This window comes from Colletotrichum acutatum, assembly GCF_030867785.1.
Source record: "Colletotrichum acutatum strain CBS 112980 chromosome Unknown BDZ83scaffold_78, whole genome shotgun sequence".
In the NCBI taxonomy this organism is placed as follows: domain Eukaryota; kingdom Fungi; phylum Ascomycota; class Sordariomycetes; order Glomerellales; family Glomerellaceae; genus Colletotrichum; species Colletotrichum acutatum.
This window is the reverse complement of record NW_026849072.1, coordinates 59,269-85,775: the sequence shown is the minus strand read 5'-3', so window position 1 is coordinate 85,775 and position 26,507 is coordinate 59,269. Positions and strand designations below refer to the sequence as shown.

The 26,507-nt window shown below is 53.2% G+C and overlaps 11 protein-coding genes across 11 annotated transcripts; 5 read left to right on the top strand and 6 right to left on the bottom strand.

Moving 5' to 3' along the window:
- Window positions 1-645: 645 nt before the first annotated feature.
- Window positions 646-1,573, bottom strand: BDZ83DRAFT_754309 (uncharacterized protein; the record flags this gene model as incomplete). The annotated part of the gene is made up of 3 exons (XM_060514464.1): window positions 646-1,056; window positions 1,120-1,478; window positions 1,531-1,573. The coding sequence occupies 3 exons, from the start codon at window positions 1,571-1,573 to the stop codon at window positions 646-648; spliced, it is 813 nt and encodes a 270-aa protein (XP_060362563.1).
- Window positions 1,574-2,430: 857 nt separating this feature from the next.
- Window positions 2,431-4,285, bottom strand: BDZ83DRAFT_628840 (WW domain-containing protein). Its single transcript, XM_060508727.1, has one exon. The coding sequence runs from the start codon at window positions 4,194-4,196 to the stop codon at window positions 2,496-2,498; it is 1,701 nt and encodes a 566-aa protein (XP_060362562.1). The 5' UTR covers window positions 4,197-4,285; the 3' UTR covers window positions 2,431-2,495.
- Window positions 4,286-4,421: 136 nt separating this feature from the next.
- BDZ83DRAFT_628834 (PAP2 superfamily protein) lies at window positions 4,422-6,093 on the top strand. The gene is made up of 4 exons (XM_060508726.1): window positions 4,422-4,813; window positions 4,882-4,938; window positions 4,997-5,090; window positions 5,149-6,093. Exons 1-4 carry the CDS (start codon window positions 4,742-4,744, stop codon window positions 5,847-5,849), a joined length of 924 nt encoding a protein of 307 aa, XP_060362561.1. The 5' UTR covers window positions 4,422-4,741; the 3' UTR covers window positions 5,850-6,093.
- On the bottom strand, window positions 6,094-7,320 carry BDZ83DRAFT_628829 (proteasome A-type and B-type). Its single transcript, XM_060508725.1, has 4 exons — window positions 7,118-7,320; window positions 6,855-7,039; window positions 6,379-6,797; window positions 6,094-6,319 (listed from the first exon to the last, which is right to left on the bottom strand). Exons 1-4 carry the CDS (start codon window positions 7,139-7,141, stop codon window positions 6,192-6,194), a joined length of 756 nt encoding a protein of 251 aa, XP_060362560.1. The 5' UTR covers window positions 7,142-7,320; the 3' UTR covers window positions 6,094-6,191.
- Window positions 7,321-8,277: 957 nt separating this feature from the next.
- BDZ83DRAFT_582818 (SPOC domain-containing protein) lies at window positions 8,278-10,829 on the top strand (the record flags this gene model as incomplete). The annotated part of the gene is made up of 2 exons (XM_060505588.1): window positions 8,278-8,886; window positions 8,946-10,829. 2 exons carry the CDS (start codon window positions 8,278-8,280, stop codon window positions 10,827-10,829), a joined length of 2,493 nt encoding a protein of 830 aa, XP_060362559.1.
- A 902-nt stretch (window positions 10,830-11,731) lies between these two features.
- Window positions 11,732-12,542, top strand: BDZ83DRAFT_417876 (uncharacterized protein). Its single transcript, XM_060502963.1, has 2 exons — window positions 11,732-12,017; window positions 12,070-12,542. The coding sequence occupies exon 2, from the start codon at window positions 12,122-12,124 to the stop codon at window positions 12,296-12,298; it is 177 nt and encodes a 58-aa protein (XP_060362558.1). The 5' UTR covers window positions 11,732-12,017; window positions 12,070-12,121; the 3' UTR covers window positions 12,299-12,542.
- A 265-nt stretch (window positions 12,543-12,807) lies between these two features.
- Window positions 12,808-13,679, bottom strand: BDZ83DRAFT_582846 (MED7 protein-domain-containing protein; the record flags this gene model as incomplete). The annotated part of the gene is made up of 3 exons (XM_060505591.1): window positions 12,808-13,134; window positions 13,186-13,362; window positions 13,422-13,679. 3 exons carry the CDS (start codon window positions 13,677-13,679, stop codon window positions 12,808-12,810), a joined length of 762 nt encoding a protein of 253 aa, XP_060362557.1.
- A 565-nt stretch (window positions 13,680-14,244) lies between these two features.
- Window positions 14,245-15,300, top strand: BDZ83DRAFT_653857 (uncharacterized protein; the record flags this gene model as incomplete). The annotated part of the gene is made up of 1 exon (XM_060510660.1): window positions 14,245-15,300. One exon carries the CDS (start codon window positions 14,245-14,247, stop codon window positions 15,298-15,300), a length of 1,056 nt encoding a protein of 351 aa, XP_060362556.1.
- A 330-nt stretch (window positions 15,301-15,630) lies between these two features.
- On the bottom strand, window positions 15,631-16,530 carry BDZ83DRAFT_582904 (uncharacterized protein; the record flags this gene model as incomplete). Its single annotated transcript, XM_060505597.1, has 1 exon — window positions 15,631-16,530. One exon carries the CDS (start codon window positions 16,528-16,530, stop codon window positions 15,631-15,633), a length of 900 nt encoding a protein of 299 aa, XP_060362555.1.
- Window positions 16,531-17,765: 1,235 nt separating this feature from the next.
- BDZ83DRAFT_754301 (late endosomal/lysosomal adaptor and MAPK and MTOR activator-domain-containing protein) lies at window positions 17,766-18,393 on the top strand (the record flags this gene model as incomplete). Its single annotated transcript, XM_060514463.1, has 3 exons — window positions 17,766-17,819; window positions 17,883-18,028; window positions 18,114-18,393. 3 exons carry the CDS (start codon window positions 17,766-17,768, stop codon window positions 18,391-18,393), a joined length of 480 nt encoding a protein of 159 aa, XP_060362554.1.
- Window positions 18,394-20,998: 2,605 nt separating this feature from the next.
- BDZ83DRAFT_754300 (uncharacterized protein) lies at window positions 20,999-21,331 on the bottom strand (the record flags this gene model as incomplete). Its single annotated transcript, XM_060514462.1, has 1 exon — window positions 20,999-21,331. The coding sequence occupies one exon, from the start codon at window positions 21,329-21,331 to the stop codon at window positions 20,999-21,001; it is 333 nt and encodes a 110-aa protein (XP_060362553.1).
- Window positions 21,332-26,507: the final 5,176 nt, after the last annotated feature.

Below are 26,507 nucleotides of genomic sequence, written 5' to 3'. Positions count from 1 at the left end.
TTATCTTGAGCCTCTGATGTAAGCGCTTATTGCGTTTAATACCAACAACCATCCTCGAAAGCAACACAGCCGACATTTTTCTATCTATTTTTGTCTCGCGGCGCGTGCCCCAGTACGAGTAACTTAGAAACACTCAGCTGCCTTGTGTTCTGTTGTCCCTTAGTGCCCAAAGACGCTTCCCAGTCGTTCATGACATGGTCATCTTCATTGCACCTGAACCAAAGCCTTAGCAAGACTGATCCCGGCGGGTTAGTGGTTTGTTTACTCGGATTGTGCCTGTAGGCAAATATTATGTCATCATGTACATATTCCGCGATACCACAAAGGGATTGTTTAGTCTCCGTGTGATCTTATTAGGCGACAACGTAAGGCCATGAAAGTCGAGGGTTACCTCCAGAAGATTTGTAATTACGAGACACTCGGCTGTTCTCAAAAAGCAAATACTTGCATGTGGTATTTCATACTTTCTGGCAAGATAAAGACATTCGATATGAGATCTGCCCTAGACTTTGCTTTCTCGCCAATCCTCAAAAGTTTGCTTTGGTAGCTCGTCCGATCGCCACCATGAGTCAACGTTGTGCGATCAATGTGGCACATTTGCCTCAACTGGCGTCTCATAATTCATGAAAAGACAATTTTAGGCATTCAAATCTTCGGATCCGAGTCCGACGAGCCCCGGCTTCCGCTGTTGCGACCACGGGACCGTTTCCTGAGCTTGTGTTCCTCGACAACCACCACGGCCGGTTGGCGACTGCGGCGGCTTTCGCTGATGACCGAGACAAAGATCCATGTAATGCCAAATACGGCAGCGAGAATGGCGTAGGCAATCTTGAACTCTTTGGGAGAGTTGGAGATGTATAAGCCTAGACCGCCGTTGATGATGCCCAGCGGAATGAGGAGGCGGCCGATGATCAGGTGGATGTGTGACCAGATTTGGCGAACGCCATACCTCTTGAACTGAACATGATGGATGTAGCCGAAAATGGGTTGGAAAAAGAAGATGGCCAGGAGGACGAGACCGATAATTGGGTGGAAGTTGATGGTGCTGATCTCATACTATTGGAATGCGTTAGTGTGAAAGCCCTCGGGATATTAGACGCAGAGTGGAATGTGACTTACTAAACTTGTTCCACCAAATGTGACTTGCTGCGTCAACTTGATACCCAGGGCGGCAGCAGCGATGTAGAGAACGAAGCCGGCCATCTGGATGAGACCGTGGATAAGCCAGCTGAAGCGTCCAGGAATGATTCTCATGGCGATCGAGCCGATGGGAAACACGATGACGAATGCGATTGTCCCTAATATGCCGTGGATCCTTCGTGTGTGCATCGCCTCCTGTATATTGAAGCCGACAAAGTTATTGAAGTTTCCTCCGAAACCATTGCCGCCGTTGCCGTTCCCAAACCCATTTCCATTGCCGTTGCCGTTGCCGTTACCCGGGAAGTTTCCTGGAAATTGTTGCGCTAGTACCACCGAAGCTGAGTCTGTCGTCAGTCATGTCCACCTAGTCGAATTGTATTAACTCCTTACCTAGGGCGACGATGCCAAATGCTGTGAGTGTTGTTACGCCCATGATGTGTATAAGTGCGCTGTTGTCTTGGTTCGAAAAGCAGAGACTCAGAGTACCGGAGTCAGAGAAACGAACCGAGGAATGGCTTATACTAAAAAGACACGAGGCCGGGCTCTCAAGCCGAAGCCCAAGGGCTGCTGTCATTCAAGACACTAATTGATATGGCAGTATGCTCCATCGCCTGGTACTTCGTCTGACAACGGAGTGCGCTTGGGGATGTGCGAGCACGGTCAGCCTGCTGTGACCGAGATGACCGACGTGGCCGACGAGCCAATGGGCGGGCCGCCGATTTTCAGTCGATCCTGCGCACGAACACACCAGTTGGTGTCACTAGTGTCGTGGCAGGAACAGCGAGAGGTATCAATCCGAACTGATTCCCCACGAGTATCAAAGTATGTTTCTACTCGCGGTAAAAAGGGATGGCAGAGTAAGGAATGACGTTGAAGTGTGGCTGGGTGATCAAACAACTAGATCATGGTGTTTCGACCGCAGACTGCAGGCAGCACGTTCCTACGATGACTGCGCTGACTGTATTATGAAGTATCAGGACCAAGAAGGAGCAAAGAGTTTCAACTCAACCCATGGATGATGGTTCCGTCCAACATTGTTGGTCTGCATCCGTTGGGAGGCCTGCATGACGCGTCTGCGAGGCCCGAGTCAAGTTGGATGTGATGAGAGGCTTGGATGGTGAAAAAGACATCATTGTGGTCGTGCATGAAACCCGGTTCCTGCAGCAGTCGGCGGAGCGAAACATCAACGGGCTGACTGCGTTGTTAGTGCCAAGACCGGACTATTGCGGAACGACCCTATCACAGGAGACACGAAAGATTGACGTTGATTGTGAAAAGCACGCGTCTGGTTTGCTGGAATTTTGTTTTTGGAATTTCAAGTGTGTCTATTATCAGTTAACCCAGCCACGTTCATTCTATGCATCAGGCTGATCATTCTTCTGGGCACTGGCCAGCTGGCTCTGCAAACCTCGCTTGCCAACCTGCATTGCTCGTTCGATTTCGCGCTCTTCCTCTCGAAGTCGGGCCTTGCCCATTTCGAGACTCCGTTGCTGTCTTCTCTTTTGCTCTGCAACCTTCTCTTCGTGCTCATGCAGTGCCTTTTCTCTCCGATCTCTAGCTTCCCGAGCCTTGCGCGTCGCTTCATCCTCTTGCTCGGTTGCATCACCCTCTGGAGGTGGTCCCAAAGTCTGTATGTAGGCCTCGATCAAAGGATCCCGCACCTGTGGCTGCAGAGAGATATATCTGATGTCGACGAGCAGCTGCGGTGGTAGGTGCGACATGTTCGTCTTGTTGTTCAGTACAGAAAGTGGCAGTGACTTTAGAAGCGTGGCGAGATCTGCCTTGAGTGTGGCTTGGGGCATCTTGAGACGGTTGATGTGCTCGCGATACCACTTCTCACGGTCCTTGTCTTTGACGTAGGGGTCCGTCATGGATGGTTCTTTCCGATGTTTCCTTTTGAACTCTTGCCAAAAGAGCTTGGGCGACGCTTTCTCCTGCAGTAGCGTCATGTACGGTATCCGCGGATCCTTCTTCTCTTCTTTGGCCCGACGTTCCTTCATTTCCTTGATCTTGTCCTTGGTCCACTCCGACCAGGTCTCCTTGCGTGACTTCATCGTATTGAGAATCGTGTATCTCGGATCCTCAATAATATCTCCATCCTCAATCAGCTTCTCCCACGTGCTGTATGGACTGATTTTGAAGTCTTCTAGTAAATCTCGGAACAGCGCGGCGGCGTCTTCTTGCGAGAACTCGACCCCCTCTGCGCCTTCAGGCCACTCGTCCATGTTGCCGTCGTCATATTCTCCCGGGTCTAGTCCGTAGGCATCGCCCATTGCTTGTAGTTGAAATGCGATATCCGCTTCGCTGAATTCTACAGGCGCGTCATCGGCCGCGCCTTCTGTGCGCTGGCGCTTGGAAGCAGGTCCGTCCTCCCCATCTTGGTCCTCGCCTTCGTCGTCCGTAACCTCGACTTCCTCGTACTCTGAGCTGTCCTCGTTGCCATCATAGGTTGTGGATTCCGTAGCATCTAACGTTGGCCGAGTTTGGGCTGTCGGTGGTCCCTCCTTGACTGTCCCTGTGGGACTCCTGATCCCAGCTTTCTCGCGAATTCTGGCCTTGTCCACCTCCAATATACCAGCCGTGAGCTTTTCTGGAATGCGCCAGTAGCTAGCATTTTTCTCGGGGTTGTAGACAAAGCGACGCCCGTACTTGGTGTCGACTAGAATCCAAGGCTCGCATCCTGGGATCGCGACTTTAGACTTCGGTTTGTCCACCGGCTCGGGACGCGGGCGTGCGTCCCTACCTCCCCTGCCTCCGTGACCGAAGCCTCCTCGCTGTGACGGAGGCTGATGCTGCGCGTTGTACTGTGCAACATATGCGTTTGCGACACTGGGATCGGAGAGTTGAGGAACGGTCTGATATTGAAGGAAGCTCGTCGAAACCGTTGAAGGTGCAGCAGTAGCGTCCGGGGCACTGGGTCTCGTGTATGTAGATTCTTGTGTCTGGCTGTTGTGGTAGTACTTATGTCCACTCGGCGCAGTGTGCTCTGTCCATCCAGGAAGCAGGGAGGGAGGCGCCGCAGTATTTGCGGTGGGCTTATATGTCGACTTGAGCATACTGAGCAAGGTGAGAATGGTGCGCTTGCTAGCAGTGTCTGTAATGCTAACCGTCAGATCACGATCACAATAGAGTTGTTGATTTTCGGAGGTCCAGATGCGAAGAACGGATTCGGGCGGAGAATCTTCGGGCATCCGATAAGATAAGGCGGCTTCTAGAGGTTCGTACCCCTACAGCCAGCCCACCTCAGCTCGGGGAAGCGTCACAGCTCACGAGCTCGAATCCCCCAATCAAAACGCCACATACACCGGAGGACACACCCCCCCGTGCCCCTTCAAGTTCATCCAAGGTGGAAGGCTCGCCCTAGGGACAATTGGTCGGAGGATCTGCATCTTGATCAAGTGACTGCTGCTAGTCGTTGGCGCTTGTTCACCTTTCATTGTCTGCCGTCGCTCCTTTTGTTCTTATAGACTCAGCTCACGTTCGGCGTTCGAGCTCCCTCATCTTCACTGCAGCGCCCTCGATCAACACCTATTGCCGCAGCAAGAAGTTGTAGATGTTTCAAGCAGCCTTTCGTGCAACTCGACGACGGTGACTGCTCAACATGGCACCAGGCCGTCGGGACAGTGGTTCAAGCGGAAATGCTGTCGCATCCGCATTCTCCAGGTTTTGGAAGGTAGCGTACTCGCTCATGTTCTTCTCATACAAGCAAGGCTGCGAGATCGTCTGACAGGGTATCTGTAGAGAACTCATGCACCAGACTACCTCGGATTCGCGATTCTCCTTACTGGGTGGATCGTGGTAGGTTCTTCACGATGCATGTCCATAGCATAGCTCCCAGTGCTGACGACTTCTTTAGATGCTATTGTTTATTGAGCCATTCCACCGCATGTTCTTCATCAATGATCTGCATATCTCATACCCTCATGCCGAGGTCGAGCGCGTACCTGTTTGTTAGTGCACAGATGGACCCTTGGAAATTCCTTGAGAATATGACTGATACCTCCTTAGACATGAACTTCGTTTACGCCCTCTTTATACCGCTAGGCGTATTGGTTGCGTATAATGTTGTCACAAAAGCATCGCCTCACAAGCACGAGGTCACTTACCTGTCCTTTGCCATCGCCATCATCATGGGCTCCTTTCTCACGGACCTCGTCAAGAATACTGTCGGCCGACCGCGTCCCGACTTATTGGCCAGATGTAAGCCGGCGGCTGGCACGAAGCCTGATGTGCTTGTTACCATCGATGTTTGCACCGAGACTGCACACCATCTCCTCCATGATGGTTGGCGGTCCTTCCCATCGGGCCATTCGTCTTTCTCTTTCTCTGGATTGGGCTTCCTGAGCTTGTTCTTGGCTGGCCAGCTGCACATTTTCCGACACAACAGCGGGGGCCGAGACCTTAGCCGCGCCCTTATTTGCCTTCTGCCGCTGCTGGGGGCTGCACTCATCGCCATCAGCAGGTGTGAGGACTACAGACACGACGTGTATGATGTTTCCGTGGGCTCTCTGCTTGGTTACGTGGTTGCGTACTGGAGTTATCGGCGACACTGGCCGAAGTTGACCGCCAGGGAATGCCATGAACCCCATCCCTATCCTGGATCAGACCCCAAGACCGGGTGGAACCGTCTGCGAGACGAGGAGGAAGCTGGGAACTCGCGACCCGACGTAGGCTATGAGATGACCCAGCTAAATAGCCAGAGGCACTAATCACTGTCAGTAGGGTCCTTCATAGAGTGCGAACGCAACAAACGAGCCATCGACATAGCCATCTACACACGTAAGACTAATCACCGCATTGTTTCTCGTGTTTACTGCACTCTTGCCTTGCTTTATTGTGCTTCATCTTGAGCCTGGTTTTTCACCTCTGCACTACATGCCATTTTACAGTTCACCCGGGGATATCGCAATCGCATTTGCATCTTGGCAGCAACCTGTTAGGGGTTTGGGGGGTCTGGGGTTCCGGAAACTTGGGGGCATCAATTTTATTGGTACATCAGGGTTAAGGGCAATCATCACGCCCCGTCTATGTTTTTGAATTCATCCATGCCATTATTTGTCCTCCGTGGACTCGTCCTTTGCCAGATCATGCTCCTTCAGCAGTTCCTTGATCTCCTCTGCGGTCCAGAGTCTGTGGTAGATCTTGCCGTCACTCGTCTGGCCGACCGTGGCGAATTCGACTGTTTACATCCGTTAGTATTAATTCGCAGATTCAAGGGTGGTCATGGTCATAACGTACGCTTCTCGGCGCTCAGCTTCGTTGAGTCCATGGTCTTGCTAAGAACCTTGACTGCCATGCCGCAAGCCTCCTTCAGAGTGCAATCCTCCTTGTAGTCCTGCTTCAACAAGCTCTCTGCACTAGCTCTGTTGGCACCGACAGCCGTTGCCTTCCATCCGCCGTAGTTGCCTGAAGGGTTGCTCTGGTACAGCTGGAACTGTCTGCGAGGGTCCCATCCGGCGTAGATGAAGGAGACACCGAACGGTCTCAGACCACCGTGTTGTGTGTATCCTTGCTTCAGATCGCATAGTCTTCGGACGAGCTGCTCGCATGGAATGTCTTCGTTGTAGGTGAGGAGGTATCTTTGGGCGGCCTGACGGGCGTAGTTGATGAGGATGTTGGCATCGGCCGTCATACCTGCAACGGCAGCAAGCATGTTGCTAGAAGGCAAGAGCGTCAGAGTCTAGAGATACCATGCTGAGCTCACAAGTACGTACTCGTTGACGATGTACAGCTTCTCAGCTGAAGTGTCTTGCTCCAACAGCTTTGAAGTCACCTTGCGCTCGGCGGCCAAGACGATGCCATCCTTGGCGAGGATGCCAATGGCAGTTCCGGCGTGAGAGATGGCCTCAAGAGCATATTCGACCTGGTAGAGACGGCCCTCCGGGGAGAAGATTGTTGTCTAACACACAGGGTGAGCTTGCTGCCCTACGAGGATGGAGGGGACGTAGAGCAAGGGAAGAGCGGGGAGGGGCCTTACGCGTGAATCGTATCTGCGAGACATGATGGGCGAGAAATCGAGTTGCACTTGGCTGGGACTAAAGGTTCGATTGCGGTATTGATCTCGTTTGTGAAGCCGACGATCGGATTTGTGTGAAGTTGCGGCAGGATGGTTTGTTGGTCGTCTGCAGGGAAGGCTACGACTTTGGGTGCAGCTCGATGAAGCTCCAGGCAATCGACGCACGCGTTAGCTGCTTGCGCTGCTAGCCGGCCAGCCAGCGAGCCTAGGGGAGCAACCGGGGGGAGGGCTGAGCCGCTGAGGTAAGGATGGTCCGAGCTTTTACCGGGAGGCTCTTACCTCATCGTCTTGCTTTCCAACTCAGACGGGGGGCCAGAGGTTCTCTCACCTTCCTCACCGAAGATAACCAGGCATCAAGGCCATAACGATGCATCCCCCGCCTCCCCGGCATCCGTGCACTTCTCACCGAGCGATGGGCCCAAGATCATGGTTAACGACGCTTACATAATGACAGGATGTGGAGGCGGTTCGGCATTTTCCCTCCAACCTCGCGCCGTTTTATCGCAGCGCACCGCACCGCAACCCACTCAAATCACCTCCACCTTTGCGCAAGCTCCCTTCTGCTCCTCTTCCACACAACCCAAAAAGCGGCACGCGAACACTGCTTCCCCCCCACGATCGACCTTGATTTCGCTGTCGCAAACTGTGTCGCGCGACGGTATATTCCCTATCTGTGCTGGAAGTCACTCGAGAGGGACAATTGGAAGGGTTCCCGCGCGGTCTGCGCCCTTCGCATCAAGCCTGTTGTGTCGCGCGCGTATCTTGGATGGGTCACATATCATAGTCTTTTTTTTCCTGCTCTGCCATAAAATCCAATGCATGCCTGAGAAAGACAGAGGACACCGGACCTTCCTGAATCGACAACTGGAGTAGATCCCATACCTTCCCCCAAAGGTGCACCCTCGCGCTCCTTCCCAACAAAGGGAGACGGACGTTTGAACGCTCCCACCTCTCCTTCCTGCCACCGCTGGCAACAAAGCCATTATGTCTGGTAAGTGTCGCAACCACCTTCACGCTGCCCCACAGCCAGCCACCGCCCGTCTTTCCTCCCAAAACATACACACAAGCACAAGCACGCACACATACACCACCGCATTCTTTACCTGCAAGATCTAACCAGCATGGTTCGTAAAGGAGAACCGGAACCTCGCCGCTCTGTGCGCGCAACCAAAGGCCAGCATACCAAGGCCTTCGACGACCAACCTATCGAACCGCCCAAGAAACGAGGAAGGAAGAAGAAGCAAGAGGAGGAGCCAGAAGAAGAGATTATCCGCTGCGTCTGCGGCGCAACGGAGCAGGATGGCGACTCGGAGGAGCCTTGGATCGCTTGCGACAAATGCACAGCATGGCAGCACAACGTTTGCATGGGTATGAGTGTCTTCACTGAAGATCTCCCTAAAAACTACTACTGCGAGCAGTGTGCTCCTCAGGATCACAAGGAACTACTGTCTCTCATGGAACAAGGCGAGCGCCCATGGGAGTCTCGCCGAAAGGCCTACGAGGACGAACAGAACGAGAAGAAGAAGAAAAAGAAGAAGGGCGGTAGAGCCGGAAAGCGCGCCAGCGACCCCAAAGAAGAGTTGTCGCAAGACACAAGGAGTAACAAAGCCGAGGATTCACCCGCTCCCTCAGAACCTGTCAAGGAGAAGAAGGACAAGAAGGACGTCGCGTCTAAGACCGCCACTGGCAAGCGCAAGACGCGAGAGGAGACTGGTGAAAAGGAAGCAAAGGTAAGCCTCCCCTCTTCCCGAACACTCGTGCAGAGCATTGCTGACTCTGCCCTTTCTAGATCCCTGCGCCAAAGCAACGCAAAGTCTCGGAGCCAGAGGCATCCCCTGCCGTCAACTACACCGCACCGGCCGACCTCGATGTAAAGGTCAGCGATCTCCAAGAGGATCGCAAGGGACCCGCCCAACTCCTGCAAAAGGCTGTTGCCGGCAGCCTCACTGCTGGTATCAAGGACAAGACCATCAGCCTCCCGAAAGATACCAGTATTGCGGCTAAAGCGGAGCGCATGGCACTCGAGATTGAACGCGCGGTTCACGATGCACACCCGGACCGGAGCCAGTACGCAATGCAGGCGCGAATCCTATATGCGAATATGAAGTTAAACGGCGACTTAACCAAACGCTTATTGAAGCGTACTCTATCGCCAACTATGCTAGCCACAATGTCCGCCGACGAGCTGGCTACTAAGGAAAGGCAAGAGGCCAACGCTCAGCTGAAGGCCATCTCTGAGAAGCAGTCGATCCTTATAACCGAAGATGGTCCTCGTATGAGGAGAACGCACAAGGGCGAAGAGATCATCGAGAACGAGTCTTTCCATCAGAATGACGAAGGCAGGTCTTTCATTAGACGACCAAGTGGCCGAGAGGGGCAAGCTGGCATCAAGTCCGATGGGGAATCGCACTACGAGAACTCGGTGGAGCTTCCTGCCCATGCTGGTCTACACATCGATACCCGTGGAGCCCGACACTCTCCCAAGCATCCCGACTTCGACATCAACAAGGTTTACGCAACCGTCAAATCTCCCACGGGCACACACAACCGCCGCCCGTCGGCGCCAAACCATGGCCCCGGTGTTGACGCAGACGTGGATAGACTTCTGCAGGAAGAAACGGACTCTCCACCCTATTCGCCAACCGATGAGACAGATCCTGATGTCATTTGGCGTGGCCACTTGGTAATGAGCTCGATTGCCGACTTCCCGGCTGCGGCCAGGTTTGTCGGTGGCGCCAACCTCTCTACCACCATCGCATTACCCTGGACCAGCCTCATCCCAAAGAAGCTCACGGTTGCCGGACGCATAGACGAACAGAAGGCGATAGAGTATCTTTGCGGCTTGCGCTACGCTGACCAGACCGATATTGTTGTCGTGGCAATAACGCCGTCGTCCGAGGTTTATAGACGGGAGTTTCAAGCCCTCATTGACTATTTCGTCTCCAAAAAGCGCTACGCGGTTGTCGGCGACAAGGGCGTGGGCAATGTGAGGGATACTTACTTGGTTCCTGTCCTTCCGGGGGACAGCAACATGCCAGAGTTCATGCTGAACTTCTCGGATAACCTTGTCCCTCAGAAGAGGATGGAGCCTATGTTGTTGGCCGTCTTTGTGTACCGCAATACCCCCAGACAGCCTCAGTTAGGCGGTACTGCATCTCAATCACCCGTTACCAATGTGCCAACTCCTACGCAGAGCGGCTTCCCCCCACGACATCCCTCGATATCTGGCCCGGCATTCTCGCCAACGGTTGCCCAAGGCCCCTTCCAGCAACCGGGACATTCTGTTGGTAACACTGCCCACGCTTTACAGGAACACCCAGCACAAGGGGCACATCAGGTGGTTCCGCCCAACCAGCCTCCCACGGGCTATACGGCCGCTCGCGGCGCTGAACTCGAAAACCAACAACGTCAACAACAAGGCCAGGCGTTGGCACAAGAGGTTCTGGGTCCTTTGATCAATAGTCCCACGATGAAGTTTCTGCTGCCTCAAGCCTTCCAGATGTCGCGTACAGAATGGGAGGTGGTTCGGGGCATCTTGGAGAGAGATCTGCGGGCGCGAAATGACCTGAGCTATCTGAGCCACCTCTTGGAGAAACAGCCGCCAGCTGCTAAGAGTAGCGACGTTACTCCCCCGGCTCCGCAAGGCGCGCAGGGTGTTGCGCCTTCGGCGTGATCTTGGGTCGTTATTGGATGGGCAAGCTAGAGAAGTTTGCTTGCAAAAGCGTATATCCTCTCATTCGCGGTACATAGGTAGCTGTTTATTGGGTTTTACGCGAGCTCTTGGGACTGAGAGACGGAGATACCGCTCCCTCGTGTGTTGGGGGGGGGGGGGGGCATTTGGGCCTTTGCTAAATAGGGATTTGCTACGGAGTTCATTGTCTAGCTGTATTGAAATAGGGGTAACCAAAGCTGTTCTTTCACGTTTCTCGTGTGTGTCTGTCTGCATTGTGATTTGGATCGCTAGTTCCTGCCGGTAATAATCAGTCCAGGTCTAGAGTCAACTTTCGATTGCAAGGGCGTTTAAAAGAAGGACATTGAATCTGGCCGACTAAGTAAGTACCTTATACTTGCTCTCAATGGTGCAGGCAGATACCACTCCGTACTCCGTAGTTGATAGGCTTCTGCTAGCCTCATATTCACGTTTTCCGGAACACGGCAATTCATTGCTTCTTGGCCTCGTGGTGGAATTCGGCCAAAGCGATGCCGCCAGTGAGTCCCAAGTCTCAACCAAACTCGCCAAGATCTCTCATCTCGGTCATTTCCAGCGCTGGGTCTGTCGCGAGTCAACAGCCCGGGCTGTCATCCTCTACGACTCATTAAAGTGCCGAAACGGCTGTCAGCGAGTAGTAAGTCAAATATTGCACTTGCTTTTTCAACAGGAACCAATCCCCCACCTCCCGTCCGGCATGAACAGTGAGACGGGCAAACACCAACAGCAGAGAAAGGTATCGGGGGCACACCCCGGGCCCGGAAGCCGGTTCGCACTGCCACTGGTTGGCTGAGCAGGCCGACGAATCGAAGTCGGTTTAGCCACAGCATTTTGCCGGGTTTATGCCTTGCACCCCACCACGCCATGACGACAACCTTGCTGGATTTAGAAACACGGGACCTTGGAGATTCAAGCATTGGGTTGAGGGGGCACGGGGGTGGTGGCATTTTATTTAAGGATGGCTGAAACTGGGTCTGGACCGCCTTTTTCCTTTGTGAGAGCAGACATCCATTGTTCAATCAAGACTACCCTACTTGAACCGTCTCAACCTTCTTTCGACATCTTCAAATTTCAACTGTTCATCTATCCAACAGTCACTTAACTGCTATCTAGTCATCTGTGAGTAAGAGAGCTCTGGCCGTGACGTCACATGCGCATCTACCTCAGCAAAAGTCAATATCATCAGCAACTAACAATATTGTAGACTCCCATCTACCCATCTTTCTCAACTCTTCCAGTACAAGACCACATTCACAATGGCTTGCGGCTCAGCTTCCTCCGGTCTCGTTAACCGCAACGGCCCTGGCAGCGCGGCCACCTCCATCATCGACAGCATCGTCAAGCCCGCCGAGGCCACGGGCGGCAAGACCAAGTGCATCGAGTGCGACGGATACGAGTGCTGCTGCATCCCCATTCCCTGCACCGTCATGTAAGAGAATCCAGCTGCGGCAGGACGGAAGTGCAATTTGGCTTAGGTTGGGTTTGAGGCTTTTCTTGAGGGCGCAATGTAGCGACGCTATGGAGGATTGATACCGTTTGCTGCTTTTGATATCTTTGAAACTGGTACCATGCCAGTCGAGCATGAATTCATGATTTGCCCTGTGGCTATTCTATCGTCTACGTCGTTGACTCCAAGGCTGTTTTCCCCATTGCAAACTCGTGAAGAGCACCCACGTCGTCATCTGTTCCAATATCACGTTGTGGGAGCATCTCTTTTTGCATTGCCTTGTCTTATCGACGCCACTCGCTCATGGTTCATCCCTAATCGGGTATGAAGTTGGGTATCAATGCTTGCCAAAGACACCACGTAACTTTTGTTGTTCATCACTGTCACCGCCCTGCCGACCAATGCGTGTATTCAGGTTCCGGAATGCTCAAAGACCCATGGAACGAGGGTCATGAAGCTGTCTTCCCATGTGGTAGCTGACGGCTCGTTCCCTTGCTAGAGAAACAAAGCATCAGCCTCTCCCCATACTTCTTGCTCTCTCGTCTTGGCAAAAGCCTCCGCTTCTTTACTAGTCAGTTCGCCATCGACGACTGGGCTGACAACGTCCGGTACTTTGGGTGTATCAAGGCTTCCCAAGCCCTCGAGAACTCGCTTGGCCTTGTCAACTTGTGCTCGAATCGCAGCCGTTTCCGCTCTTGTACGATCGAGATTGGATTGCATCAGCGCAATAGCCGATTCACGTGCTTGATGGGGTCGGTATTCGTTCAAGACGTGGTGGAAGTTGATGAAGAGGGTGCGCAAGTCTTCGATTTTTGTAGCAGCCTGGGACTGGTTAGGTTTGGGGGGAAGAGGGAAAGGTGGTCGTTCACTTACGTCGTCTGGCACCGTGGCCATGACGGCAACGAGCTCGAGAAAGTTAAGCAGAAGAGACTTGGCCATTTTCTTGAGCTCGAAGGCTCGATCGAGATGCTTTCCGTCCTTCTCCTCTGAATGCGCCGGTACCAATCGCTTGATCTCACCTTCCTCGAGAGAAGGAAGCTTGTCATCGAGCTACGCTGAGTATCAGCGTCTCTGTTACCACTCAGTCCTCACGAGTCGACAGAACGTACCGTGTAGTTTCCGCCCAAGACTTTCCATGTTCCCGCCAGCGGCTCAGCCGGAGGTTGAAGGTTTATGAGGCTTTCGGGAACATCTGGTATGCGGGCTGGCAAATCCTTGACGGTAACGCCATCCTTCTCTGCTTGCGCTTTCCGCAGCTCTTCTATCCTGGCTACGTTTTCCGGGGTGAAGTCTCTCCAGAACGGCGGCGGGTTGGGGAATGTCGAGGCCAGCGCATTTTGCGATGGCTCGTCTGGGTTGTCGGCCATGTTTATGGCGAGGGTATCGTCGCTGAGAGGGTTGAACGATCTTTGGTCGGTGAAGGGTCGTGATCATTCCCTAGTCAGTCGTGTGTTGACATTCCTGAGGTGTGATTGTCTCGGTAGCGTCGAAATGGTGGAATGCGGGCTAGACTTTAATGCGACTGCGAATTGCGCGACGGGACCTTGAAGGCACAGACAGCTGAAGATCGGCCTTGTCGAGGCAGGAGCCAGGCCCGTCAGCCCCGATTGGCAAGCTATGGGCACCCGGGGTAGCGTCGGCAGACCTTTTGCGCTCTGCCAACCCCGCTGTGCTTGAATCGGACTGGCGCCAATTTTGCCCACCTGGCACCTGCACCTTGTCACCTCCACTTCCCAGGCCAGAGCAAAGGTACGGCTTCGCTACCACGCTACGTCGTTTGCGTTGCTTCCATACAAATCTTAGCCCGAATACAAGTTCGCCTGGCTTTCCGACCCCAACACCTACGCGCCATTGAGCATAGTCCTCGCCATACCCGAGTCCACGGAGCATTTGCGCACGTTTAGGTGTCATCAAGACGCGTTCATACTGACCATGGCCGACGTACGATCCCTCCTCCGTCAGCAACGTGCTGCCAGACGAATCGAGCACCCTCACGCCGCCTACTCCGATGCGGGCAAGCTCCTCTGCACCCTCTGTCACGAGGCGATCAAGTCCGAGTCTCTTTGGGATAGCCATATCCGCGGATCCGGACATACGGCCAAGGTCAAGGTGGTGCAGCAAGCGTCCACGAGCGCGAGCGGATCGGCGGCCGCAGACGGAATGTCCTCGAACAAGCGGAAACACGACTCGGATGAGGATATGGAAGATGACGACGAAGCCGATGCGGTGCGGAAGAAGCGAAGCAAGGGGAATATGAGCACTCCTGCTCGCCTGTCCGCTGGCGAGTCAGACCGCGATCGCAAAGACGTAACACTCACACCACCTTCGCTAAACCGCCGAACGTCCACCACACCAGTTCAGGGGGTTGAGATTCAGATTCCGTCGCGCCCGCATACTCCTGCGCATCGGGATGCGAATTCTTCAAATTCGACCCCCATCGTGCAGCCCGTTGGTCCCTCGCCATTGATCCCACAAGAGGAGTTGCCGACGAAGCCGGTCACTGCCGGCCCGGTAACACAACAGAATGGCACAGCCGTGAAGACTTCTGGGGGGGCCGTCGATGAGGACGAGTGGGCAGCATTTGAGGCGGATATCGCTGCGACAACAGTGCCGTATTCGGAGGACGCTGTCATTGCTGCACCAGCCATGACGGCCGAGGAGACTGCAGCGGCAGCAAAGACAGAGGAGGAGGAACAAGAAAAACGACGCTTGCTTGCGGAGAATGACCTACTTGATGAGAAAGAGGAGGCTACTCGGGCACTGGAAACGGAATTCGAGGATATGGAGGAGCTCGAGGCACGGGTTCGGAGGTTGAAGGAAAAGCGGGAGGCTTTGAGGAAGCAGAGCTTCACAGGCACCACTGCGCCTATTGAAAAGCCGGCTGAAGCCAGTGGTAAAGAAAACGTGGAAGTCAACGGCGACGAGGACGAGGATGACGAAGACGACGAGGACGAGGACGATTTCATGGGCTTTCGATATCGCTCATGACAATTGCCTCGTCCAGTTGAGCGTACTTATGTCTTGGATCCAAGCCGCCCATCATTGTTCAATGGGAACCCAAGACGTTTTATGTGTTGTATAAATACTGTAACTATACACTTTCACTTCTGGTTAGTAAATTCGACGTCCCCGGGCAATCCCTTCCCGTCACTTGTGCATCTCGAAGCTTGACATAAACACCTTGAGATTATTGAAATCCTTCCTAACTACAGTAGACATTACTTTTTCACCATTACCACCCTTACTAAAGGGAGAAATATGTCGTCCCCATATACTTCCATCGATATATCACAGCCAAAACCCATGCAGGCAATCAAACTACCAGGCGGCCAATGCTGTCGGCGCGCGAGGCTTGTGTACAGGGGCTGTGCCGGTCTGGTAGACGGTCGCGGTAACCGTATTGTAGATGGTGACGAGAGCCACCGAGACGGAGCAGACCGAGTAGGTCGGCAAAGCGATGTCGGTTATCGTGCCCGTCGCCGTTGCGGTTGCCGTGGCCGTGGCCGTGAGAGTGACGGCGGAGTCACTAGGAGCATCAGTCGGCTTGACGCACTTGGTGCCGTTCCAGTGGTTGCAGTGGTGGGTTGAGGTCGGGTTGGAGCCACTGCCGTTGTCATCGTCATCGCCATCGCCATCGCCGCCATCACCACCATGGGGAGGCTTGTTGGTGGGCTTGCCGCCGTTCGAGCCGGTGTGCGTTGCTGTTGCCGTTGCCGTTGCAGAGGCAGAAGCGGAGTCTGTTTGGGTGGCTTGCTCGTCGTCATCATGGCCCGGCGCAGTCGTCTCGGAGCCGCCGTGGCCGGTGCGCGTCTTCGTCTTGGTGTGTTCGTGGCCTCCGGGGGCCTTGGTCTTGGTGGTTGCTGAGCCATCGGGACCTTCGCTGATGACTTCGGTGCAGGTGACGGTGACTTGTTCCTGCTCCTCGGCGGTCTTGGTCTTGGTGACGTGAACGGTTCGGGTCTCGATCTGAGTTACTGGTTGGCGCGTAACTGTGAGGGTAGCCGTGACGGTCTCCTGGACAAAAGAAGCCGAAGCGGTCTGGTAGACTGTGGAATGGGCGGTCTCGGTCTTGGTGATAACGCTTGGTGTGCCCTCCGGCAGACAGGGACAGGTATTGGGGTTTGGAGGTGTTCGTCCTCTCAGGTTATCGGGGCGAGCCGCCGCGATTGAGGCCAAGAATACGACTGACAGAGTCAGGAAACTAGGTTGGTAGACCATAGTGACGATGGTTCGCTGGTAATTGAACAGATCAAATCGAGAATATGAGAAGTAGAGAAGTTCGGGAGGTGATTGCTATTGCTGGTGGGAGCGGGAAGCTGAGTAGTGTGTGAGTGTATTAGTTGAAGCTGATGATCAAGAAACGCAGCATCTTGTCTGGAAAGACGACGGGGTTATATGCTCGCCGGCTATACTGCGCGACGATCTACTAGACGGCCTGCTGAAAGACTTCTGGGGAAATTCACATTGCACTGCTGCCGAAGGAATGTCGTTTCCCTGTATTGCGACCTATTGCTCCACGAAGAACAATAGAGCTGGCCGAGGGTACGGAAAACCGGAGACAAGTGCCTCTGCAAATCTTCGGAGGGGGTTCCATATTGTATAGCATTTTCCATGGCCATGAAGCCGTCTTCTGCCTGGATGGTCTTCAACCGAAAATGGACATTGATCAGGCCGTATTTGGCGATGAAGGGGGCTTTCCAAGTCAATAGTCTGCAGTTGAGCCCGTTTTCAGGGACGAGGGAGATGTGAGGAGGGAAAGAAGTGACACAGGGCTCAATATTGACGTCTGTGTCCCCAAGGGAGAGCTCTCAAGTTCAACCCTTTCGCCGATAAGATAATCCGTTCAGCGTAAGGTATGCCTTACGCGAGTTAAAAAATACGCAGTGAACATAGCAAATGGATGCCATGCATTACGTAGTGGATACGCCGCAACGATGTCGAGCAGGACGCATCGTAACTGCGACGGAACGAACTGCGCCCATTGGTGTTCGGCGATTGCTTGTGGAATTTAAGTGAGGAAGCCGCCAGGTCGGGTCGGTGCAAGGTCCAGGTTACGAACACACTGCCGGGTCCTCCAGCATTTTTTTCGTCCCAAAACACCAGAAAACCGCTGCGTGGAGCTCGGGCCTGGCCGTCCCGTCCCGCTGTGGAGAAATGAGTCGGAAGGAACTATATTCCGAGCCCGAAGTCCGACCGCCTGCCGAGATGAGAAAGTCATTCCATCGTCGCAATCTTGCCCTTTCTGCCACCAGCATCATAATCCAAACACGCGCCATCAACCAGTCCCTCACGCCATCGTCTTGCCGAACACTGCTTGGTAGCAAAGCTCCGTCCACTCTTTTATGCCAATTTCTTTCTGATATTCACCGCCTTCGACCGACGCCGGCCCCAAAATTTGCCGAGGACAGCGCATCGCACGACCAGGGACCGACCCGCCGATTTCTCGATTCGCGATGGGCATTTGTGCGTCATGCCTCGGGCGGGGAAACAAGGACGTCTATGACGAGGTGTGTGACGTTGCGGGCTGACGCTATTGCAGCGTAGTATGCAGCGGCTGACGGGCTTTCCAGGACGAAGAATCGCGACTCCTCTACGACGATCCAAATAATGTGCACTACGGCAGCTTCGGGGAGCAGAGCGTCAATGGACAGGAGGACCCGATGGAGGTGCAGCGAGAGACTGAGGCTCTGCAGCGAGTTGTAGCGAAGACGTCCGAGTACGTACTGACTCTCGACCCAAGCTCCGGGACGGCGGGCTTGCTCTCATATCAGAACCGGGTGTGCTAACATCGGTCTTCCTAGCAATATGGTCGACATCTTCGAGATTGCCCCGCAGGATCACGCACATCGTCCTGCGCCGACTACATTTGCGTATGCAGGGCAAGAAGCCCGCATCGTGCGGTACCAGCACCTCCTTTCAAAGCTGGCGTCCAAGGACGATGCTCCAACCGGTATTCAAGTGGATTGGCTTCCCCAGGAAGATGACACGATCGAAATGCGACACGGCGTACCGGCAGTCAAGACCGAGTTGGACAAGCCCCTTGTCGGTACATTCGCCGATGCAGCAGCGGCAATGGCTTGAAACTCTTGGTCATGAATCATTCTCCTGGTTTCTGCCCACCCGAGCTCACGGGCAGGGCGGCTAAGCTATGCTCCTTATTCTTGCGCTGTCTTTCTATCAAAGATTCGTATTGGTCGATGCATGGTCAGGGTCCCGTCGGATTGCGGCAACATGGGACGGAATGGCATGGAGTGACGACATCTTTTTCTCCTTTCCCTCGATACCCCTCCAAAAACAGTATGCAGACACACGCTTCCCAAAAATTCCACCCACACAAAATCAGAGCAAGCACAATCACACACCCCGAGAAGCATCCACATTCACTCACATGTCGCATTTTCTGTTTGTTTGTTTTTCTCCCCCTTCTTCCATTTTCTATGTCAGAACCCTGTACTTGGTCCTAAACCCTTGTATAAAACGTCTGGGCGACAACGAGGTTATGAGAAAGGTGGACACGATGGGCCCAAAAGACCACGAACTAATCAATGAAAAATTCCCTCCATCCCACTTTGGAGCCCCCCTGGTTCGTACCATGACGGGCCAATGATTGTGTCTTGAATATTCTTCAGCGGCAGGCCATGGGTTGCCTAGCCCATTGAAAGATGGCCACGTGCACCTCCGGCTGATGTTTACCTTTTCTAGTGTGGACCCTTTGGCAAGGAATGTTGCATCCTAGTCCGGGCCATGTCTGGAAGCGACACCTTTAGCTTGGATTTCGGCCGACCTCTCGGGGCGGACGAGCACCATCAACACTGGACAGGAGGGAAGCATTTAGAGGCTCATATTAAGACTTTGATGCCCGCCATTCAGGGTTGTGCGGGAGTCTGTGCGGTTCCCGTGGCTCATTGGCGGAGACAAGTCCAAGAAAATGGTACCTTGAAAGTGAAGTGGGATGGACGGCATGAGGAGGGGTGGTGTGCTGCGGCCAGATGGGGCGGCCTCCCAGTCCCATCTCATGAAGCCCGACACAACCCACCATCCTTCTTATCCCTCTTCTGTCCCCAGTCTCTCCTACGCTAAGCCCTTCTTTCTGCTCCTCCCGCTACTCCCTCCACTTTGGCCTCAGGTCAGATGACAGGTACGCTTGTCAGTGTGCTGTGCTTACAGGGAACTCCGGGGAGGGGCACTCGCGGGAGTCTTTGAGGGGGCTCATCCCAAAGCCGCGGGGTCTCGCCTCACTTGCTTGACGGCGACACGTGAGAACGAATGACGTGCCTTGGGGAACACAAACTTTACAAGCTCGCTGTAGAAACACGAAATACCAAAAGGAGCAGGAGCGAAGAGGGCCTGGATGTTTGCTCAAGGGCCGCTACTCGTCGTACCTGTGCTGTACCTATACCAGATCGACGCAATACCGCCTGCTGTCTCTTTGCCGTCGATCATCGAGTGCCACTCTCATTCGCCGGCAGAGTCCGCTTTCTGCAACTTACTTACCTGATAAGCACGCCAAAAACCTGCTGGATGGGCAGCCGTGCAGGAAAGGAAAAAGTGGGAGAACTTTTCTTCATCAATCCCTCCTCATTTTTGTGTGCCCTGGAGAATGAAGCATGACTGCCACGCTTAGCTTTTCCATCATTCGGTTTTCAAAATCCAAATAGCTTCTGGGTCCGAGTTGTTCGGGCTGGGCTTGCAAAAATGGGTATCTATATGGCCAAGGCCTTCTAGGCAGGGTAGAAGAGTCACTTCGAAATTGACGGAAGGGACTCCGAGCACAGCTTGAGATGAGCATACAAACTAAGCAAGGTCCTGCTGAGGGGCCCATCATTCATGTCCCTGTCACCGTCTAAGCGGCGGACCGGGTTCGCGACGAAGCATCCTACACGAAGCGGTCTCTTGCGGACACCAGACCGCACACAAGACTTTGACTGCCAACGAGGGCTAAAATTAACTATGCTGAGATGCTCTCCTGGTCAAGAAATAAAATGTACAGGATTCTGTAGCCTCCAATAATTCCGTCTGGGAAATTTAAACCTCCGTCCACCCAACCTGAGCAAGAGGGACCATGAATAAAGTAAAAAGGAGGAAGAAGAAAAAGAAGAAAAAAAGAGACCAAAAATGATGCAGAATCAGCGAATGAACGGCCGTTACGTGGTTCAACTTGGAAATTCCCCCCAAAGCCAGGGTTCGACAGGTAACCTCTCCAGTCCCGCAGTGTGTCAAGGACTTGCTTGTTCCTTTTCCTTCAATCTTTCTTCGTCAATCGATTTTCCGCACCATTGTTTCCGCGCGCTTTCCATTCCGTTTCGTCATATCGTCGTCCCCCTCTAGGTGCGAGGGAGGTTCGAGAACCACTGATAGTGGAAGCCAAGTCAGCAAACGGCAGTCCTGTAGCTGGCACACACACTCGCAGCACGCACGCACACACACACACACACACACACACCACACCCCCGACTCGGCTTACCCCTGAGCAGCAAATCCGCCACTCCCACCATACCGCCCAAAACAGGTCCAGCAAACGAGGGGCATTCGTGTATGGAGAAAAGTTTGGAGAGGGAGGTGAGGGGAAAATGGAAGAGCCGAACCAAAGAAAAAAAAAGTTGCAACATACCCATATAGGAACCCCTCCATGGACCATGATCAAACCGCCCAGCAGCAAAGCAGCAGCCAGACAGTAGACGATCCATCAGGTCAACATATTCACCCGTGTCCAATGCTGATTGTTCATATCTTGGATCTGGCGGTTGACTTCCTGTATCTCGAGGTTCGTCCGCTCGATTGTCGCCTTGCGGTTCCCTTCGCGGCACCACCGAGCGACGTCTCCTTGCATCTTGGTTAACCGACGATACTTCTTGTCCATATCGTAGCACAGCTTGCATCGGTCTCCGTTTGTGATGGTTTCGTACACCAGCTTCAGTCCGCATGTTTCGCCCGTCCGGTATTCTTTGTTGCACTGCTGTTTGAACTGACCCCATCTCCAATATCCGCAGACCCAACGTGTTTGATAAAAGTAACACATTTTTCTTTTGTTTCTTGTACCACCTCCTATGGTCTTCTTCGTCTCTCTTGTCTCTTTTGCTTCTTCCCTTCTGCCTTTCTCTTTACTCTCTTTCGATGTTTTTTTTTTTTTTTTTATGTTGATTGTCCCCCTCCCCTGGCGGGCCGGTCCGTCTGGCTAGCTGGAGAAGGCAACTAGCTCGTCGATGCGCAATGTGGTGGAGAATAGAATGGAGGAGACAAGGAGGAAGAGGAGGAGCGGTAGCAGCAGAACCGAGAGAGGAGTAGAAGTGGTTCGTTTCGTTTCGGGGGTCTCGGGTATGATATGAAGTCACGAATACTAGGTTTGGTACTGAACTGTTCAGACACTGTTCAGCCAGACAAAAGGTTTGTTAGCCATCTTTTATTTATGTTTTTTTTTTTCATGTTCTCTCATTCCCATCTTTCCAAGTTGGCCGCCCCCCTTCTTTTCTTGCCCCCCTCCCCCTACAACATGCAATACCATGCTGTACACAATGATGCTTCTTTGGTCACTTGTGTCCAATGATGGTCCCTCTCCTTCAGGGGTAGCGTCTTTGGCTTGGAGGGGTTTTTTACCATGGGGGTAAAATGCGTGGGATGAACAGAAAATGTATGCCATGGACCATGGTAAAGGAGGGGCGTGTGGAAAGAAAATCCAAATGAAAATGGTTCAAAACGGAACTGACCAGGCAGACTGTAGTATTATTGAGAAATGGCCGCAGCAGTCGCAGCAGTAGACAGCAGCAAGAATCCAGCAAGCTACGAGTGGCAGTGGTGCACCTGGCAGCCCGTTTCGGCAGAGACAAAGAATGTCGTTCGCAACCGCGATCGAGAAGTCTCTCTTTTTTTTTTTTTTTTTTTTTTGGCTGCTCGGCGCAATGGCCGTTGGGCAGCAGTGGTCTCTTTTTGCTGGCCCAGCTCGGGGGTGTGGATAACGGGGGTATGTTTTCTCGATGTTGCTTGACCGGAAATACACCAAGGTGAGGTTGTGCGATTCTTTTTTGGCCGTTTTGAGGTTTAGCAGTTCTTGATGCTCGTTTTCTGATTTTCACCGGCGGCGATATTTTCGTATCTGGCGTATACAAAGCGGATTTTGGCATCAATGTACTTGTCAAATCCGTTTTTTTTCTTGCAGCTTCTTGTCTCATAGTAGCATCTTTTTAGTCTGAGGGGCAACTGGGCTAACTTATACTTTGTCAAATAGTTCGAGGTCGTTGATTGGGACCCGCACGATGTGTTGTCACGGCTGGCGCACATAATGCCTCCATACAAATACAATTCACCACACCGCGCTACACTATACACGTACGTTCGCACATGTATACCTACATGATGCATATTAAACAGGCCGCCGCCATGGCCATGTTCAAGTTATTTCCTATTCGAGGCGTGGGAGCAATCAACAGTTGTCCGCCATCCGTCGCCTCCACTTACACAACGCTCGTGTCCAGAAGAACGACGACCACCGACCCATACCTTCGTACTCGACTTTGATACTTCTTTCAAAAGCGGGAATGACGTACATTGCATCTGTTAACTTTCATGGTGGGTATCACGGCTTCCAAAATTCCGTCTCGGATCCGCCCCGTATGGTCTATCGAGTCTCGTCGCCGAGATCTTCGTCGTTATTCCCCTGTCGACGATACGAACCTTGAAACGCATATACTGGCCTGCCGCCCGCCAGCTTGCATCTCGAGGCTGAGGCTGGCGGTCATCGGAGGATATCTGCTTGCCACGTTTATCGTAGCTTCGAAAATGTCCTCGCAGGGCCCAGGGGACCTTGCTCGACGCTTTACACTCCACTCTCAAGCGTTGGAGATGTTCGAATATGATACGACTTGCAAGGGGGCATGGAATAGAGAACATCAATCTCGTCTGGCTTCGGATATGAACGAACGCAGGGGGGAAAGAATGCTACGAAATTGGTGTGGGTGGACATGATGAGGTGTTGGCAGGAAAAAAACGAAGAGAACGCCTACTGTGTGCCTGAGCTGTCGAACTTCAGGTACGAGTTGGGATGACACATTCCTTCACTTATTCCTTGCATCATTGGGCGTTCATTTCAATGTTCGAGCTGCCCGTCTCTCAACTTCGTCCGGTCTGGTACATTAATTGGTCAGGCACGATTCCTTTATCCTATTGCAAAATCATTCCTCTTCCCCGTGGCTCAATGCCCTATTGTTGTTCTGCCCTGGCCTCTTGGCCGTTACAATCACAAATATAAGGCGGAATTTCTCCACTCTCAACGAGCTTTTCTTGTATGTATGTGTACGGATATGGTGCTGCAGAAGACTTGCAGATTTCATCTCCCGGGTAAAACCTTGAATAGCACCCTTGGGGGTTCTTCAAAGTAGGTGTTCCCGCTACGGGCTGCGACCTGCAAGTATTGGAGTGGCGGGGCAGTATTTAGCCTCCCGCTCAAGGTAAGGCTGTCTTCTGCCCGCTCTACTTGCGACCGTTGTGGGGTTTCCTATCTCATACGTGCTTTAATCCCTTGTTGCGGTTTTGTTTCTTGTTTCCTTGCCCACGGGCCATGGTTCGTCCCGCCCGCAAGAGATAACTGTCAGCTTGACGTGGAGGGTAGGGATATTTGGCCGTTTCCCCTTGAGGGGCCTTGGCAAAGGAGAGGAGGGTGGATGGTAGCCGGCATGAACCATCGAGCCATTGTCTATTTCCTGCGGCATTGCTTTTGGAACTATTGGCTCCCCCACACTACTGACATATGGATAGAGCATTATGGTGAAGGCCGTGTCTAAGGTCGGAAGGCAAGGGCTTCTCCACGGCGCCAGGATTGGTAGACCGAGAGCCGCTCCGCGAGACCATCTGGGCATTGCCTGCCGCTCAGAATGGAACGTCATCGAGGTGACATGGATGCAAGGTTGACATTTTCATCGTCACCTTCCTATCCCCTACCTCCTATCCCCTACTTCCATCGCCGCCGGTCTACTTGAGCCCAAACACGCCCGGGGACACTGACAAGTACACTTGGATACTTCAGACGAGACGCAATGATCAAGGCAGGAGAACTGCCATTGCAACCTCAGCGACCCTTGCAGCCACTCGGGCAGGGACAGGCAAAGAAACCCCGGACAAGGCCAGCTCAACATGCAGGCGACATCGATCTCAACATGTCAGGAAGAAAGCTTTGTCACTCAGGGCCAGACCTCTCTGAGCCGGATGCCCGTTTCCTGAGTCCATCAACCTGGTCATTGACGAATAATCGGTCGTCTCATCCACCCCTGTCTTATATGGTCTGCTTCTATGGAGGGGGGGGGGGCGTTGATTATGTCTCGCCTTATGATGTAGGTCTTATGCTACCACCCACTGGTGGGCTAAACCACTTCACCGGCCATGCGGGCTAATGACCGTCTAGGTGTACCGTCGAGGAGATTGAGAAAGTCCGCAGACCCATCCCCTCACATGAACTGTTTGGCTTGTCCAAATACGGACGGTCCGTTTGCTTTGTCAACTAGATGGCCTTGGGTTACGGCGGACCTTCGCGACGAGCAAGTTGAGAAACGTCCTGACGAAGGCCTTCGGGCGTTGGTTAGGGCCCTGGGCAGGACAACGTGGCGGCCGGCTGCTGGCCATGGCCGATGTTCCACACTGCATTGCGTTCGATCTGCATCAGAGCCCCAACGAAGGTGTATGTACCTAGACCCAAGCCACGTTGAAGGTATCTCCTGATGGAAGGCATTGTACTCACTCCCTCTTCTAGTTTTGGGCTGGCAATGTGCGTCGGTTGCCGATCAAAAATGCAGCATCACGGCTCCAGTCCGCCCCTTCACCTATTTCACCTTAGTGGGTGACGTGTGGCTTGCCGAGTCCACCGGACGAAGTTCCCCGGTGACACCTCATTCATCAAATGTAGCTCTTGTTACAGTCCGCAGGTAACAGTTAATCAGTGTTGACTCTCATTGGGATCTAACGGCACCATCTATTCGCTCAACCGAGCCTGTACCTTGACTAAGTCAATGACATGCTCGCGAGCGCTGTCAGCAACTGACACGGGCTACCCATGATTGGGTAAAGGTTACCAAAGAACCCGCGTTTGCAGTGGTTTGTCCAATCTACTCGAGCTGCCACAATCAAAACAAGGCTCCGGTCCTCTGTGCAGGTTGGAGGCAAGTCATCGAGTTTGATCGGGCTCTCTCGCACACAGCTTGGCACATATGACAGGTAAAAGTTGAGTGGTCGAGCGGGGCCGCGAACACCTCTCCCGACATTGACACACCTCCTGCAACTGTTCAGGGTTCACAAGTAGGGAGTCCCTTGTGAAAGATAGCGATGCGCTGTCAACTAGAAGACCGTTTATGGAAAGGCTTGCGTTGGTGTACGTCAAAAAGGCTCGAAAGACTACAGCGGAGAATGCCACCATCCCATAAATGCGGCCGTCATTTGACTGGGAACATTAGCTGAACGACCAGCCGCGCTACTCGAGACTGACCTGGTCACGACTGCCGCCGGCTAGGGCATCAAACTTTGTCAGGGGGAGGAGGGTGGCTGTAAAGAGGGGAGGCCAGAGATGCGGCCAGTCCATTTACGAGGCCAGGTGATCCGCGGTGGGCGCCGAGACGACTGTCGGTGAGGTTGTCGCTCTAGCACGGGCACGTCGTGAACCGTAGCCTTGAGGGGGAGCTGATGGGCAAACGGGACGGCCCGTTTGCCGTGGAAAGGATGTTGAGCACGTCCTCACCGCGGATATTCTAACGGTGGAAAGGCTCCCCAGACGAAGCGAGGTAGCACTGGAGAAACTCCACTAAGAGTGCTTTAAACTGTCTACCTATCATGAGCTGTTGGGGTGTTGCCACTAAGGAACACCTCTGGACCTTTTTTCTGACAGGATGAAGCTAAAGAAACACGCAGGATTAAGACCAATGATTATCCTGGACTTCCAGAAGACGCCTGCAGGCCACCCGAACTCTTGGGTTTTTGCGAATCATGCGCTGAAGAAACGATGCACCGTAATTGGGTACATGATTGGGTGCATTTGGCGAAAAGAGAAGACAAATAAAGGCCAATGACGGGCAGAAGAAACGCACGTCAGCACGCTACTCGTGGTTGCCACGAGACGGTAGGGTATGGATGTGTAGACAAGCTGAAAGCCTACCTTGGTGGAGAAGCTGTGATCAGCTGCATCGCGCTCTAGAACCAGCAATGACTCCGACATGGACTTC